The sequence below is a fragment of the Canis aureus genome, chromosome 29 (genome assembly GCF_053574225.1).
Source record: "Canis aureus isolate CA01 chromosome 29, VMU_Caureus_v.1.0, whole genome shotgun sequence".
Lineage (NCBI taxonomy): Eukaryota > Metazoa > Chordata > Mammalia > Carnivora > Canidae > Canis > Canis aureus.
In genome coordinates, this window is record NC_135639.1 from 22,619,308 (window position 1) to 22,638,214 (window position 18,907).

At 37.8% G+C, this 18,907-nt stretch overlaps 1 protein-coding gene across 6 annotated transcripts in view; it reads left to right on the forward strand.

Moving 5' to 3' along the window:
* SORCS1 (sortilin related VPS10 domain containing receptor 1) overlaps window positions 1–18,907 on the forward strand; it is a 508,497-nt gene that overhangs the window by 415,505 nt on the left and 74,085 nt on the right. For all 6 annotated transcript variants that reach the window (XM_077877715.1, XM_077877711.1, XM_077877717.1 and 3 more), the window contains exon 18: window positions 11,166–11,337. In XM_077877715.1, coding sequence (XP_077733841.1) covers window positions 11,166–11,337 — 172 coding nt within the window. The remainder of the gene's footprint in view (window positions 1–11,165; window positions 11,338–18,907) is intronic.

The window sequence follows — 18,907 nt, forward strand, 5'->3', positions numbered from 1 at the left end:
TTTATCTTTTAAGGATACGTGTGTGACATTTGTTTTAAAATGTTAAAAAAACAGACAAATATTGAAAATGTTTGAAAGTAAATTAATAAGGGGCCAGGAGTATTTATTTTAACTATTTCCTCTCATTTGTGCATATTTGAAAATCCTGATCTTAAAATGTGAAAACAGAGGAACTGAGGAAGAGGGGAGGGAAGAGAGGGAGGGGGATGCCTCACCAAGCAGGCCTTTTCCACTGGAAAATTGTTCTCAGTTTCATGCCAACTGCAGCACAGGGGTGAGGACTTCCACATTTCCATTTCTGTGCATCTGTACTTGAAATGTTTACAAATTTTCTTAATTAAGAAGAAAATGAGCAAAATAGCATATAATAATCTTGTAAAGGAGGGAAACAGCACAGACCTGTGCCCTCAAATGTTCTTATCTCTGATATTGGAGATTCGTAGAACTTTTGAATCCAGGAATAAGCTGTGGTTTATTTGCACCATAACATAAAACCTAAGGAAAGTACAAATGACCTTTTGATAGCAGTGGGTTGGTGAGGCCTTCACCATGCAGAACCATGGGAAAACCAGAAAGGGGGCTGCCGAAATGAGTACGCTTAATGGTGAAGGAGAGCCAGAGAACCAAGTTTTATTACTTGCATGCACCAGCATGTTTAGATATTGTAAAGGACATTGGAAACCTCTCCTGCTAGTTTCTGAGTTGATTTTTTTTTCCACTAACTCAATCAGTCAAGGAAGTTATAACATTTTCTCTTTGGTATTGATGAGGGGAGTTCCCAGTACAGAGGGGTCCAAATTCTTCCACATGCTACTCAAGTCACTGGAATAGGGCAGGGTGTAGGCAGCAACCCTCACTCTTCAGTTTATTGAGAGTACACACACACACGCACACATACATACACACTCACACATTTTAAGCTACCCCTAAATAGATTTCCCCATTCCTTTGGTAAACTTAGTATGTGAAATTCACATAAACTCTTAACTCCTCTAAAATAAAACATCAGAGATTATTAAATCACAATAAATAATCTACTCAAAGGAATTTTTCATCTCTGCCCCATAAAACTAAGATTTCAATTAAAACTGTGATTCAGCAATAAGTGTCCAAGTATATACATGTTTGTCAATACAGTGATGTTTATTAATCACAGACCTTACTCCCTAGGGAGCGGTGTTCATATAAGTGGGTATTATGATATGCTAGTGTCTGACCCCCCAAAATTTTTGTTAAGTGACTACATCTCCTGATTTCATCTATTCCATTCGGACTTTGTCCAGAATAGTACCCCCATCAGTGAGCAAGCTTGTGTAAAGGGGAGACATAATAAATTCCAGCCATCAGCAGGTAGGATAAGTGCCCTGCTCTCAAAGGCAAAGGACTCATGGGTGGAAGACTGACCACTCTCACAGGGCCCCAAGGGCTAAAGGCAGGGGGATGGATATGAAGATGATGGGCATATTGCCTCTCTAAATATTCTGCATTAAGAGTAAAGAGACCCTTTGCTGGTACAGGTACCTAAAATCATCTTCAAAGAAGGTCTCATCCCATCAAATTCCTATTTACTGTGTCTGTAGCCAACTTATAAGTTGGCAAGAGGTAGTGTATAGATAAAAATTGAAAAACAATGCAATGTCCCTCTAGCCCTTCACCCTAAAAGCCCTTTGGCTATTTGGCTATGTGTTGACTTGGTGGCATTTCATAAGCACAGACTCAGTATTTAATGTTGTAACCAGTATACTGTTGCCATCAAACACCTAGCTTTTCACTTAAAAACATTTATTTTTTTTATTTTTATTTTTTTACTTAAAAACATTTAATTACAAAAGGAATGTATGCATGTTTTCTGCTTAAAAAACAAATTTAGTTCATCACTCCTATCCTGCCCCCTTTGCTCACATAACTGCGGTCACTTTGCTGTGTATGCTTCCAGACACTTTGCATTTGCCATCAAATAATCTTGCCAAGAAAAAATAATAGAAAATTAATATGGGATGTTGTTCTTGCATGTCATTTCCCATTAGATATATTATTATATTTTCCTCTTCATTCAGAAATATACCTTAGACAACTTTCCAAGACAGAGTATATAGGGCTATTCCATCTAAATTCTTGTATTTATTTTTTTTAAGATTTTATTTATTCACTCATGAAAGACACACAAAGAGAGAGAGAAGCAGGCTCCACACAGGGAGCCCGACACAGGACTTGATCCCGGGACCCCAGGATCACACCCTGGGCCAAAGGCAGGTGCTAAACCACCGAGCCACCCAAGAGATCCCCCTAATTTCTTTTAATTTGAGAGTATTAAAGTACCTGGTATTGCTCGGTCATCTCCTGTCATTGATATTTGGGTTATTTTCTGTTTTCTGCCGCTATAAACAATGTTGCAATTAACATCCTCATATCATAATAATTGTTATAAAAACACAAAGATAATTGGATTCTCTTTTGGCAATTAGAAGTGTTTTTGCTAACTTGTAAGGCAAATCCCACCTAGCCAACTTCTTACTTCCTAGACTTGAGGATCCAGGCACTGCCAAATATTTCCCCATAAGGATTAAAACTCTAGCTTCTGGCTCACACACTTCCAGGAGCCCCACACATTACAGATTCATTTGTAGTAATCACCATCCTCCTTTAAAATACAAATTCCAATGGATTCTATAAGGGAAAGCTGAGTGAGATTTCCCAAGGTAACAAAGTGAGGAAGGTCACATTAGGCAAAAGGAGTAAGAGATGACCAGGCTGAAAGGATCACCTAATGCCAGTCCCTGGAAGTCGATGATAGACCAAGGTGCCACCCTGCACCCCCAGGTCTCTCCCATGTCAGTTTGAACTATCTGTAGGCATCCTGTGCTCTGTCAGAATGGATCCTGTATCAGTGTCAGGCTGGGATGAAATAGAGAGGGATCACAAGGGCAAGGTCGGCCCGCAAATGAGAGCATTCGCCAGTGGTACCCCCAAGCACCTCTCTTGCTTCACTACACCCCTTCCAGCAGAGCACATGGTGTAGACAGGCTGTCAGATCTTGAACTGAAAGGGTCTATTGAACCACCGCCCCTTGTCAGTGAAGTTTAACAAGCAAATCTCCCAGCAGCTCCTTCTGAGAATTTGGTTCAAAGCACACAGGTAAACCTTCCTTCTCCTTTTGTTTTTTGTTAATATCTCACTTTATAAATGGTTATAGTTGCCTGCACAGTCACCTTATTACCCTGTAAATATAGCAGTGTCTGTGGGTTTGCTTACTTCACCACAATGGAAAAAGCCTAGCATCGGTTATTATTATGCCTAATAGAAATGCTGTTTTTAGGAGATGCCAAAATGTATATTAGCTTCACTGTATAGACATGAACAGTTGTGCAACTTTTGTTTTAGTTCTTGGCTAGGTTTTAGAAAAGAGAGTTGGAATGAGGGCTAAAATGAGTGTAAAATGTCCCTCCAGGTGGCTGGCACTACCTGTCCTTAGTCCTTGGAACAGTGGCATCTGATTTCTAAGGTTCACAGCATGGAACCACATGTGAGCAAATATCTTCCATGTTCTCCACTGTAAGCTCCTGCCTCTTTTCACCCTTTGCCCTGACACTTTCCCCCACGCCGTTCTATGGAAAACCAGAAGGCTGATACGGAGCAAGGCCACAGCCTGTTATGGGCAGGAAGTGAAGTATAATTGGGATATTTTGTCTGGTGAAAAAGAGAAATATTTTAGAATGAAACAGGTAGGGGTCTTAAATGACTTCTGCCATTTACTGTTATCTTAGCAAATAGCTTCACCTCTTAACCTATAAAATTTTCCTCTCTGCTCTTGGGATTTGACTTAAATGCAGCCCTGTCTATAAAGCAGATAGCCCAGTGCCCAGTGAATGGTAGTCACTCTGCAAAATGCAGATGCCATCACCAATAGCAGCTGCTCTGGAGTGAAGGAAAAAAAAAAAGGGGAGACATCGTTTTATTGTATATCTCTGGTCTCGACATTAATAGTCACTGCAGTACTGAGATCTAGGACATATTTAAGCCCCTGTTTTTTTTCATCTATAAAACAAATAATCACCAGCCTACACTCTAGAGTCACATGATCAGAGACTACTAGGCATCAAAACATACGTGTGTCCCTCTCTACCACTCAAGGCAGATACCACATTTACCTGATTAGTTGAATAAGTTCATTTTGTCCAAATAGAATGAAATCGGTGTTCATTTGTGTATTTTCTTGCATTTTAGTGCTGAAATTACCCTAAATTTGTTTCTCTTTGTTTCTCCATCTGAGTCTATAAATATCTCAGTTTGCACATACACAAGTACAATCTCTAGTTGTACTTATATTTGGTTAAATCTTGTTTATACGGTTTGGATCCAGAGAACATGCTGCAAATTTAAGTTGCTAAATTAACTAGGACATTGCTTGTTTCATGCCAACCGTAAAAGATTGTGTAAATATAAAATAAAGTGGGCATTGGGCTGGTGTATTATAAGAAACCAAGATAATCTTCTCAGGGGACAGATTTCTTCTTGCTATTAAGCTAGAGATATTTCTAGATGTGTTAAAAAAAAATGTCTGTGTATAGAAATTTCCGTCTGTGGAGTTTCTTTTGAGAAGCCATTAATCTCTCCTAAAAGAACGTACAATGACAGCTCTTATTGTTCCTCAGGGTTAGTTTCTTAATATACTACAAAGATATTTACTCAGGAGGCTTACAGATTTTTAGCATTAATTTTGCATTAAATTTTAAGATTATTTCAGTATTTGTATAAGAATATTTAGTGGGTCTGGGAAAAAATATATAAATACACATAAATTCTAGCAAAACAGTAATCTCCATACTACCAACACACATTTGGAATGTTTTAAAAATGCTTTCTAGAAACATACTCCTTTCTGTATGAGCCATGAGAACACATAGACCCTGGCTGGCCTGCCATCGCCCTGGAGCTGCCATTTCCAGGGGCTTTGAGGGCGATGGTCTTTTCCCAGGTGACCGTACTCCCATGCCTGGAGGAGATTTTGATGTTCAGTCTGAGCTGCTCAGCAAGATTTGTCAGTGTGCACCATGGAGAATAATTGGTTCTAAAAGCGGCACATGTGTTTAAAGTACACAGAAAGGAAACCACTTGCATAATTTACAGACTCAACATGACAGGGGCCTATTGTAGAGGTTTTCTAGCAAAGAACCATTTGGTGTCACAGCAGACACCCAATAATTGTTTCCATGAAGTTGACTCTTCAGAGCACCTTGCTTAGATGTGGTTTTCCATATTCTCATGGGATGACACTGGGTTGGGAAATGAAAAAAGAATGTGAATATTACTATGTGGAGACCTAGTTCCTCATATAGCTGTTCTTACCCACATCAATGGTATTGGCATTAATGATTCTCATCCAGGTGGCAAGAGACACCAAACTGTCCAGAGGCCCAGAGCTTTTAATTGCTCCCATGTAACCTTGGGAAACTCTAAAATCTGATTTTACATATATGAAAAATGGAAGGGTTGTATTGGATGATCTCTGCTATCCCTTCAGACTCTGACATATCCATGACCAATTTGAAGTGATTCAGTATTGATTCCTAGGACTACAGGTGCTCAGGAAAACAAAGAAAATTTCTTTACATAAAATAGTTGTACAACTCGTTGTCTGAAAGTGTGGATTCCATGAGTCATTCTCATGATTCTTGATTTTAAGTCATTTAGTTGAACATGGCCATATGCCCTGTTTCATCAAGTTGGCATTCAAAGTAATGTCACATTCCGTTTACTAGTCAAAATAAATGACTTGTGCTTCCACCCTGCTTATTACAGGGAAATTTTTCCCCCTCATTTAATCTCCTCCTGGTCTCCTAATCCCAAGGTTGCTTACTCACTTTAAAGGAAGTTCTGAGAACTGTTCCTTTGAAGAGAGAAACTGGGAGAACCCTCTCAGTCAGCCATGGAACCTCGTTCATTCTGCATGTTGGTGTTATGGTTCCTACACAGGTCTTTTGTTGAAACATGGGCACACTGGGTCCAGGAAGATATTAAGTCTTAGTCATACATTGTATCCACAGCTAGTCCCCTTCTCTTTCTGTAAGGCTTGCTCCATTTTTTTTTTGTTTTATTTTGTTTTATTGAGCGTCGTGACGTGGCACTTTACCCTTGAGAGCAGAGGCACATAGTACGATCCAAGAAAATAACCATTTAAATTCTTCACATTGTGAGCACAAAGGAGGGATAACATAGCTCAGTGACAGTAATCTCTGCTTCTCACTACAAGAAGACCTATGGTCATGACGTTGATAACTACTCTTAAGAAGGCAAGAGGCAACTTCATACAGAACCAGGAATTCTAAGCTGATTTTTAAAGAATGAGTAAAAGCTTGACAGGAGGAAAGAGCATTCTAGAAAGAATAAATCAAAGGAAGAAAGAAAGCCTGTGGACTTGAGCATGGCCTGGGTTCAGGAAGCATGTTGGGAAAGAGCTGAAGCTGGACAAATGCACTGAGGATAAATTGAGGGCTGTACTTAAAACTTCAACTTGACCCTTTTTTTATAAGCCCCCAGGAAGTTGCGAATGAGTCTAAGAAAGAAATTGACATGGTCCGATGACTTGATCTTAAAATAATCTTGGCAGTAAGAAGGCCACATTTTTTTTCCTGGGAACTAGCTGTGTAATAGCAAGTTTGTGTTTAATACTTTAAATGCTAACTTTTAAACTAATTACTGATATTTTAATATTTATTAAGTTTCTAATAATGCACCAGACTCTATGTGAAGTCCTTTTGAACGCAGTATCTCTTTTAATCCTCTTAAGGTTATTGAAAAGATTCTGTAATTATCCCTATTTGACAGGCAGAGAACCAAAGCATTAGAGAAAGGTTGGGTAACTGCCCAGGTTCATACAGTAAGTGCCTGAATTTAAACTCTGACAGTTTGGTTCTACACACTATAGCTGTAACCACCAGGGCAGTGGTCTTTAATGGTGGATGCACACAAGAATCACCAGGGGAACTTAGAACAAAAACAAAAACACACTAATGCCCAGGATTCTCAATTAAATCATAATTTAATTAATTCTCAATTAAATCAAGACCCCTGGGAGGAGGATCTTGGCATCCATTTACTTCAAAAGTGCCGGCAACTGATTGTAAAGGACAGAAAGGATTGCACTGAGCTAGGCTAGACTGTCACCTTAACATACAGTGAATGGTCATAAACATCCATATTCCGCCACCGCACCAAATCACAAGAAAAACAAAACTACTAAATACTAAAATCACAGAATATGAAGACTTTCATGGCTTTTTTTTCCAGTTTTAACACTCAGGAAGAGAAACTATGGCCTTCATCTGTCTTAAGACTGACAGACAACACAGAAGAAAAATCAAAGAAGGTGGGGTGAAAAAGGAAAAGGTGACAAAGGGGTTTCAAGATGGAAAGGAAGAGAATGGCTGAAATTGGGGCTGTTGAAGTATTAAGACACTATCTACTGATAAGCGGTCGGTAATATCAAAGGCACATTTGCAGAATGTTTCCTTTTCAGTAATTGTACAAAGACTCCCTTGCCATTACAAAGCACTTTTCTTCTTGGCGGATTGAAGAATGCTTTACCAACTAAATGCATCCCAGTAATATTCAGAGCTTAGGTCCAACATAATCATAAGTTGCCTTGTTATTATGGAGGTAGCGGCCCCATTTAATAACATATTAAATGCATTATTCATTTATGTAACTCAGACCCAGGGACAGCTGCTGGGATGAAAATAGAACCATTCTGTAATGCAAAAAGCAGGTGTGTGCTTACTTGAGTAAATGAACTCTGTATTTCTGCACAATTTTCTTCTAAATTTCAGGGACAGGTCTGGTAGGGCTAATGTGATGCCATTTTCATCCAGGAAATAAAATGGTTTCAGAATGCTTTTTAATGAGCATTTTAAAAAAATTACCAACAGTCTTCTCTGTGGCAGAAGGGGGAATGGATTCGTGCTTAGGATTTAAGCAGAACTGTGGCTGCAGGATGGGGTGGGGGGTGGTGGAAAGCCTGGGGCAATGATTGGTGGGAACAGCGCCAAACAAAAGGAATGTGCTCAGCTCATGATGCCAGTGGTGATGGCGAGCCCATGCCTCTAGAGCAGCGTCAAGACAGTCACAGGTGTGCTTGGATGCTAAGTGATTAAAAATCATAACCTGCCTTTGGTTTGCATGGTGCCTTGCCTCTGAAACACACAGGGAGTTTCTGATGCACAGACTCCGTGGGAATCCATAATTGTTGTGTGACATTACTGGTCATTTTCTTGCTACCTACCATTGCTGGTGCCAGAATGTCAGCATTCTCTAATGCGGATATCCTTTTGTTTTTTTTTTCCTTTTCTCTCCCACCTGTGATTATTTTCTCTTTTAATCGGCATGCACTCATAAGCACCTATAGTGGATTTTCTTTTTTTTTTATTTTTTTTTATTTTTATTTATTTATGATAGTCAGAGAGAGAGAGAGAGAGAGGCAGAGACACAGGCAGAGGGAGAAGCAGGCTCCATGCACCAGGAGCCCGACGTGGGATTCGATCCCGGGTCTCCAGGATCGCGCCCTGGGCCAAAGGCAGGCGCCAAACAGCTGCGCCACCCAGGGATCCCTACAGTGCATTTTCTTAAATAGTAGAGTGATATTAAAAATGCTCAGACTTGGGCAGCCCCAGTGGCTCAGCAGTTAAGTGCCTGCCTTTGGCCCCAGGGTGTGATCCTGGTCCCAGGATCGAGTCCCTGCATGGAGCCTGCTTCTCCCTCCGCCTGTGTCTCTGCCTCTCTCTGTCTTTCATGAATGAATAAATAAAATCTTTAAAAAAAATAAAATAAAATAAAAATGCTCAGACTTGATATTGACCAATTGAAATGGGTAGAGATCCTAGTGCAGGAGCAGAGTTCAAAGCTATCTGATGTGCTGGATGTTAACCCCTTAGTGTGAGGAGAAGCAGGGGCTCTGAAGATAAGGATTAGTAGCTGCTGGTTCTAGTGAGGCTTTTGAAAGGTTTGAGGGCAGTGGTAATAACCACCTGCCGTGCAGATATTTCAGCATTTCTATGTGGCACAGTGATCCCAGTATGGACCTCCTGATTGTCAGCTTTGCATATCCCTAGGGGCAAGGGTACCCTCAAGGAACTTAAAGTTCATAGTCACACACAGGGAGACAATCCTACAAGACATAAGGGGGTTCCTATCAATAAATCTAAAGGATCCCTTACGAGTTTAAGAGAGGGGCAATCTCCTTCCATTTAAAGAGATGGTACAGTAGTGCCTAAAGACAAGGATATGCTTGAGGCAAATTGTCTGGGGTCCTGACTGGGTGATCTTGAGAAAACTGGTTAACTTCTACGAATCTTAATTTCTTCATCTGTAAATTGAAAATCATAATACCTTCCTTAAACAGAACCCTCTGGGATATTTTGAAGATAATTGACAAAAGTCATGCTAAGAACTTAACACAGTGCAAATATAGTAAGTACTCTCTAAATGTGAACTTCTTTTTATTTCACTATTATTTTACTATCACAGTCAGGAAAAGACCGAGGAGAGAAGCTGTAACTTAGCGTGGAAGTTTTAGGCAGCTGATAGAGCATGAAGAAGATACAGAAGCAGAAAGAGCAAAAGAAAATAAGTACTTTCAAGAGGTTTGAGAGGTTTGAAGGGAAGATGAGCTTTTTGGTAAGGATTCAGAGATAAAGTACAGTTAGCCTGTGGAGGGTTTCATGGACAAGATTATGAGATTTATGACCTATCCTAAGGACGTTTGGAAACCATGAAGGTTATGAACAGGTAGGAGAAATAATATTAAATAAAAATAACTGGCAACATTTCATAGGCACTTGCTAATCATCAGGGCGGTTTTAAATACTCTGTGTACATTAATCCATTTAATTTATACAACTACCCTATGAGGTGAATTAAATATTAATAATTGACCTTGTAGTGATCCATAGCATCCAAAGTACTTTCCCAGACAATATTTAATTTGACTTTCTCAACCATGCTCTTTGGTAGCTGATCGTAAGACTCAGAAACAGAGGAAAAGGCATCGGCCAGATTTGAAGGTGTTAGAAGACTATAATAGCCTGCAGGCCAAATATGGCACACTGCCAATATCTATAAATAAAGCCTTACCGAAACCCAGCTGTCTCCATTTTTTTGTGCATTATCTGTCCACTTTCATGCTACAATCAGAGTTGAGTACTTGTGACAAAGGCCATATAGCTGGCAAAGCTAGAACATTTCCTACCTAGCCCTTGATATTAAAAATTTCAACTTCGGGTCTGGAAGAGTGGAAAGACCTGAGATTTTACTTCCACTTTGAGCTTAAACACTCACTCTAGTAAGTAGGCTTGGGAAGTCTGGTATATGAGTACACAGAGTGGTTACTGTGGACCCCACACAAAAAAAGATGATGAACGACAACACTGAAGCTCAAAGTCTTAAGGATTAATTGTCCTAAAACCACAATTCCAAATTTTTTATGAATCTGATAAATTACATAGGACAAATTTGTAGAATAATCCTTTTTTTCCCCTAGTAAAGCTAAAATAAGAAATAAAAGGAGGAGGCAAGATTTATTCAATCTGCAGACTGGTCTCCTTAATATGAGTTTTCAGTACTTAGCCATTACAGTCCCTCATAATATATTGAGGAGAAACTATCAAATTTAGCCAACTTTCTGTGCTACACCATGACCATAGCACCCTCTATGGAATCTAATGTTAAATCACATAATCCATAGCAATCTGTTCTTTGTCTGAATTTCAAATTCCCTTGCAATATATGTTACTCATTCTAACTCTCAGTTATATAACCTTTAAAATAACTCCTGGATTATCCATATATATCACTTCAAGATTATAAGCATAGTAAGGGCAAGGACCATGTCTTCTACTGCTGTGCATTTCCCATGGCTCTGAAGTGAAATGATTCATTGATGGACTAAATAAAAGAGTTATATTAAAGTGCTAACAATAGGTCCAATATATTACTTTGATGATTTGTCTTTCTGTTGGGTACTTTATAGGAATTAGCTCTAATCCTCAGAGCACCATGAAGTGTAGTTACCAATAGCCCTCCGGGCTACACAGTAGTAGGTCTAGCCTTAAAAAAAGTGGGAGTGGTCCAAATGGTAATGAGCTGGATTACAACTTGAGCTTTTCTCCATTTAGGTACAGGAAAGTGGTTTCCAATAACTGCACGGATGGAGTAAGAGAACAGTACACTGCCAAACCGCAGAAGTGTCCTGGGAAGGCCCCACGGGGGCTGAGGATTGTCACCGCTGATGGAAAGTTGACAGCAGAGCAAGGGCACAATGTTACCCTCATGGTGCAGTTGGAAGAGGTAGGACCAGATCCCAAACCATTTTTATCTTCTAGGGCAGAAAATCAGATTTGGTCTATGTATGTTTTTGTTTTATTTTTTTTTTCATTTTAAATATTGTTGACTTTTTTTTTCTTTCTGCTTTTGGTTCCTTGGCTTGTTGTTGTTGCTCTTGTTTCTCCTTCCCTGCCACATTTCCTCAATTATTCTCAGTTCACTGCAACTCCTTCTTCAGTCTCAATATATCACTTCTTATCTTGGAAGTTTTTTTTGGATTTAATTGTGCCTTATTGGCACTTCCAGCCAAAAGTTTTCTCAGAATACATCAATAGTATTCCAAAAATAGTTGAACATACATGTTCAACCTAACGGCTACTAATGCTGTCTTCCTCTGTCACCCTGACGTCTTAGCTTTTCTTTTCCAAAGACAGCATGCTGGTCATACATAACACCAAAGCTAATATAAATGTAATTGAGTATGCTTTCTTTGGGAATTGAGAGTTTGTAATTTTGTAACACCTCAGCAATATCATTATGAGCATCAATGACTAACAAATTGTGATTTTCTGAGATTTCTGAATATTCAGATAGTGTATAAGATAAAATCTATACCATATGTTTTAAAATATGCATAGGCATCTTTATCATTTTAGAAAGGAAGATGATGTTCTCTAAAGGATCAACAATTTCATTAAATGATCTCAGTTATCAAGCCAGACAGTCTTGCTTTCAGCCATGTTTTCTGAGTACTTAAATATGGGCAGCACTGTGCTAGGCCTTATGAACAGAAAGGGATTTAAAAAGTTAATACTGATACCAGGATTAAGATCTACATCATTGACTTCCAGCTTCTCCTGATAGCTCAGTGGTTTTCAGTCTTTAGCATGAATGAAAGTTACCTGGTGAATATGTTAAAACAGTTTTCTGGGACCCATCACCAAAGATTCTGATTCAGTAGGTTGGGTGGGGCCCAAGAATATGCATTTATAACAAGATTATAGGTCATGCTTGTGCTTCAAGAATAAACAGAACAAAACAAGGGCAAAGCCAAGGGGGAGAGAGTAGCCTTCAGAGGCTCTGGAGTTTGACTTGAAAGGGAGAAGATGAAGCATTTAGGATTACTTTGTCAGGATTGATCAACATTATGGGTATTTTAATTCCTGTAGCAGGAACAACTGTGAAATAATGAGTTTGAAATTACAGCTCAGATGATGCTGATACTTCTGGACCAATGACCACTTTGAGAACCATCCCTCTAACCTAATACCCCTTTCTGTTATCTCCTTGATAAGTGCCTTTCTACCACACACATTCTTCTAAATACAAGGTTCCCGAAAATTTTGCAGTTGGAACTAGAAAGATAGAGACCAATATAGGCTAATTGGAGTTGCTCAAATTTTACAGAAATAAAATCTTTAGACTTCTGCCTGAGGCTATGACATATTAGCTTGCAGCAAATCAAATATATATGTATATATTTAGAGCAGGAGTGAGGTTCTGAGACAAAAAGAGAGAGGGGGGAAGGAGAGAGAAAGGAAGAAGAGCATGAGAGAAGTATCAAAAAGATTTGGGCAAAATTCTTTTTTTCAGAGATTGGAAATTCATTATAGCAAGTCCAACAATTCATGCTGTATTTCCCCTCAAGTACTTTGCCAATTCATACATCATACTGTTGAAGAGGTCAGATTTCAGATTCCTAGTTAGAAGGCCATATAGAAAGTCTTGGCTAAACAACTAGCAGAAGGCTCTCAAGGCTGGGAAGATAAAAATGGACGTCAGATAAAATCCCAGAGAGAAGAGAAGCATAAAGAGGTAGTACAATATTCTGTGCATTTTTTTTCTCTCTGAGTTGTTTGACAATATCTAAGTGATATAAGCAGAATGGAAAGTAGTTACTATAAGGATGAAAAGTCATACATAGTTTTTAGAAGTACTACATTTTGAGGGAAAAAAAATTAGAGCTCAGAGACTATCAAGAAGGAAATCCCTGATAAATAATACAACACGAGATTCTTGAAACTCCTGGAAGGCTCCATCCTAGGAGTAAGGACACATGACAACCAGATCATGTTCTCTAAATGCTGAAACCCAATCTGGAATTATATTTCAGTATCTGAAAGCATTAGTGATTCCCCCCACACATACACACTCTAAATATCTTCCAGAAGCTAAAATGAATCCTCTTTAGAGGAAAATAATGTAAATCACATATTTTTCACATCAAATATTGGGCATTTAATTTAAAATACTACATATATATCAAGAAACAGGACCCAAGAAGAGGAAAAAAGCATCAAAAAAGAGAACAGTTGTCTGATATATGATTAGTATGTTCATGAATATAGGTCAAGACAGAAAATGCAATCCCCAGCAGTCATCAGTAAGAGGGAGTAACAAATGGATGTTGTAGAAATAAAGATATAATAACCAATATTAAGTGACACCTGAGTGGCTCAGTCAGTTGAGCATTGGAGTCTTGGTTTTGGCTCAGGTCATGATCTCCTGGGTCATGGGATGGAGACCCAAATCAGCTCCATTATCAGCAGGGAGTCTGCTTGAGGATTCTCTCTCTCCCTCAGCCCCTACCTCCACTCACATGTGCACACTCTCTCTCTAAAATAAATAAATAAATAAATCTTTTTTTAAAAAATAACTGATACTAAGAAGTTAGATGGATTGACAGTCAACCAAACCCAGACAGATAGAAGATAAGTTAACTGGAAGAAAGGACAGTCGGAAGTATAACATTTGGAGCATAAGAGAGGAAGGATATAAAATAGAGAAAAGAGTAATAAGAGACACATGGGAAACAGGGAAATGGCTAACATAGATATAATTAGAGTTCTAGAGTGGAGAAGGATGATAAGAAGTCAGAATCTATTTTGAGGGTATAATATCTAAGAATTTTCCTAAACTGACAGGAAGTATCAGAGTATCAATGTAGATTGGAGAGAATGCACAACCTCTAGCAGGATACATACAAGGGGGAAAAGGCACTTAGGTATCATATTCAAATTACCAAAATCAAAAAATAAAGAGAAAAATTTAAAAGCAGCACAGAAGAAACTGGAATGACATCTTTGAAGTGCTAGAGGAAAAAAATACAAACGTGGAGGTAAAATAAAGACATTTCTCAAACAGAAACCGAGATGAGTCATATAAGATGATTTTTATAAAAAGAAACACTAAAGGTAACTCTTCAGGCATAAAGAAAAAGAAACCCAGACAAAAGCACAATAGTGGAAAGAATGAAGAGCAAGAAAGAGGGCATATATGCGGGTAAATTGAAATTAATAACTTTGTAGACCAATAATGATAATCCACTGTGAGTTTAAATATGTGTAGAATTAAAATACATGACAACTATAATTCAGTATGTATTAAATGGAGTCAGGGTGTTTTAAGTTCCATGAAATGTCTGTGAAGAAGTAGAAGTACTAATTTATATTAGATGCCAGCATGTCCAGAATATGTACTTTAATATCTAGAGAAACAGCTAAAAGAATAGTCAGAGAACATTTAACTATCAAACTATTGGCAGGAAACTGGAATAATATTAAATATGCCTCATTAATCCAAGAAAAAGCAGGAAAGAGGAAAAAGGAACATACTTATATTCAAGACTAATTGAATAAGTACTGACATGGTATATATGAACCCGAATATTATCATTAATTGCATAAAATAGTGATTTTTGTAGCTTGCTTAAGAAGGCTGTATCTAACCCAAGATTGTGAAGAAATAACACCACAAGTTTTTTTCTTTAAGTCTATAATCTGTTTTGAATAAATCCAAGGTTTTATATGTTTTTCTCTTTGCATATTCAATTGACCCAGCACCCTTGAAGGACAATTCTTTTCACCCTGAATTGCTATGAATCTTTGACCTAAATCAACTTAACATATCTGTGTGGATCTATTTCTAGATATTTTATTTTGTCCTGTTGGTTTTGATTCTCAAACCTGTGTTAAGTGATAATTTAAAACACTTTTAAAAAAAATTTTGAGAGAGAGCATGGGAACAGGAGGAGGGGTGGGGGAGGGGACAGAGGGGCTGAGGGAGAGGGAAAGAAAATCTTAAGCAGGCTCCACTACCAGCATGGAGCCCAACACAGGTCTCCATCTCATGACCTTGAGATCATGACCTGAACTGAAATCAGGAGTTGGACGTTTAACCAACGTTAAACCCCAAGTGCCCCTAAAATACATTTTAATTACTCTAGATTTAGAGTAAGTCTATATATCTGGATGTATAAATCCTCTGAACCATATATATATATGACACATAGATATATACACCATATATGTTGTATATTATATACTATTATATATAATATGCTTTATAATAGCATGAAAACAATGCTTACCTACAGACAAAACTACCAACTTATTTTCAATATCTCTACCCAGAAAACTCAACACTTTTGGGAAACATTTTGAAAAACATAAATATATGGAGAGATATATGATATATGATATATGATAATTGCAAATTGGAAGATGCAATATTATGAAAAGATGCCAGTTTTCCCCACATTGATCTTACATTCAAGGCAATTTCAGTAAAGTCTCAGGCATATATTTGTGGGTTAAAATTGACATGTTCATAAGGCATATGAAAAAGCAAGGGCTCAAGAATAGCAAAGATAATCTTAAAAATGACTCCCAACACCAAACCTAATCAATGGCTTACATTACAGATATCAAGATTTATTATAAAGCTATAGTAATAAAGAGAGTGTGGTGATATATATGTATATATCCAACATACTCAAGCTGATCAAGAAAGGGAATAGTGAGTCAAGAAACACACACAGACATGCACACATACTCTTTATGACAAATGAAACACTTTAGTACAGTAGATCAATTATAATCTTTTCAATAGGTGTGTAATGACATCAAAATCCAAGTGGAAATATATGAATCTTGATCTCTTAACACAAGTAATTGTAACTGGTTTGTCAATCTAATTATGAAAGATAAAACATAAGTGTTTAAAGGAAAATGCAGAAGAGCATCTTCATGACATTGGGTTAGGCAGAGATTATTTTAAAATAGGAAACGAAATCCACTAAATAGATAGAAGAATATGGATTAATTAGGCTACATTTAAATTAGGAATTTCTTTTCTTTAAAATACACTATTTAGAAAATAAAAAGGTAAGCCCTAGAGGGTAAGAAGTTATTTGTAATACATAATTTCAATAAAGTACTCATAACCAGAAAATTAGAAATGATTTCTACAGATCAGTAAGAAAAATTCTGGCCACTCAGTAGAAAACACACAAATGACTTAAATGGGCTTTTCAAAGATAGGAACCAAATTAGCTGATAAAGGTATAAAAACTTCTCAGCATCACTGCTCATCACAGGAATGCAACTTAACACTAAAATAAGATATTACTTTCTACCCATCAGAAGACTTATATTTTAAAGGACCAATAATATCATGTGTTGTTGCTGGAGCAAACAGTCATTTTTACAATGGTGTTTGGAGTGTAGATTATTACCGCCATTTTGGAAATCTGTTTGACATTGACTACTAACTGCTGTACTCTTCTCTGAATATATGCACAACCCATGATCCAGAATTTCCTCTCTTACGTATACACTCATCAGAGTGAATACAAATATGTACCAGATGTGTGTAAAATAATATACATAGCAGACTTACTCATGAGATCAAAACTGGATACACACATTTATCAACTGTACAATTGAGAAATAAGTTACAGTATATTTATAAAATGGAATGTGACAGAACAATGAAAAAGAACAAACTATTGCTACCTACAAAAACTTGGATGAATATCATATCCACTACTATGCTAAAGAAATGACTGAAAAATATGTATTGTATGATTCTATTTAAACTGCAAAAGTAGTTAATGGTGATAGAAGTGAGAGTATTACCTTTAGAGGGGAAGTGGCAGGGAGTTTAAGGGGGTACTGGAAATTTTTAATTTTTTGTTGATTAATAGATGCATCCATTTTGTAAAAAATCAAGTTGTATATTCAATTTACATATGTTTCTTTATGTCTTTTATGCCCAGCCAAAAGCTTACTTAAAACTCATTTGGGAAATTCAAATAGCATTTATTTATACATTTTGTATTTGAGTCTTTAGGGAAAAAAAAAAAAAAGAAAGAAAACTTTGGGGACATTTAGGGAAAGATTTATTTTCTGAGCCAATCCTATACCCTGTGTTTCCCTGTATAGTGAATATGAAGTCCCTTTCCCAGAGATAAAAGGAACCTGGTTATGATAACTTAGAAGAACATGATCTTTTGAAGCAGCAGATGTTTGTGCTGGAGCAGGCTTCAGAATTCAGATTTTTGTTCCGTTTCTAAGAACACAATAGGGCAAGATCTGAAACAGGAACTCACACCTGGTCACTTCTGACCTTTGTCCACCCTCCAGAGACAGAGGCCAGGCTCTCCTCCATTCAGCTTTGCTTTCTGTGTAACAAAGATCATCAGGCATCTCAGATTTGGCTGAGTGATGTGAGAACAGATTGGGGAATCTGGTTTAAGATGTGTAAATTCATGCCTTCTGGGCACAAGAAGGGAAAAAAAATCACAAGTTAGTTCATTCCACTTGAGTGGGCAAAGCTACAACAGCAGAGAGGAAATCTGCTGTCTTCAGCTGTCAGACCTGGCCCCTTGATGCTCATCTCCTAGGGCAGAGTAGAAGCCAAAAAGACTGTCCCCCCATCAAGAGGCCCTGGGGACCTCACATTCAGCTGTGGGATTCTGTGCTGATTCACAAGATCTCCTTACAGAAACAACCTGTTTCCCTGTTAACCTCTGGGGATTCTACACATAGGCATGGGGGATGCATGTAATGAGTGATACAAAACAAAGGAAAGCCGAGTGGCTCTGAGAAGCTGAGGAGCATTGAAATTTGACACAGTGATAACAATCTGGATATCCAACACTTATTGAGCACTAACTGTAGTCCAGTTTGAGAATGCTTTTTTCGGATTGTCTCATTTAGATGCCATAGCAACCCTATGTGAGTAGGTGTTATTGTCCTCATTGCAGTTTACAAATGGCACAGCCAAAGCACAGAAAGGCAAAAGAACTTGCCTAAGATTACACAGCAACTGAAGTATCAAGTCAGAAGTCAAATCCAGGCTCTATGGTATCCTACCTTTTTATTACTTCTCTTTGGTGGAAAGAACTATTTTCTGGGAAATAATTTCATGTAGTTCCTAAGCTCCCTAGTAACACTTCAATGGGGACAGGTAGTAACAAAGGCCAAGGATAGAAAGAGTCGGCAAAATTATCTATGCCCTAGCCAATCTGGCCTATACTATGGCTGCTGCTATATTCTTAGACACTAGTCAATATATAAAACATGATTTTCCTCCTGGATTTTCTTAGAGTATTCATGGCTTGAGATTAGTTCATTAAAAGCCATTTCAGCAAAGAGAGATTCCAGATCCTCTCTAGGTTTCCTTCTCTTTGCAAAATTACATCTTTATTGAATGGCTTCTGTGTATCTGGTATTACTTTATCCATTCTAAAGAACACTGTAAAACATAGGATATGAATGCAACACTCAAGGACTTTGTCATTCTTGTATAC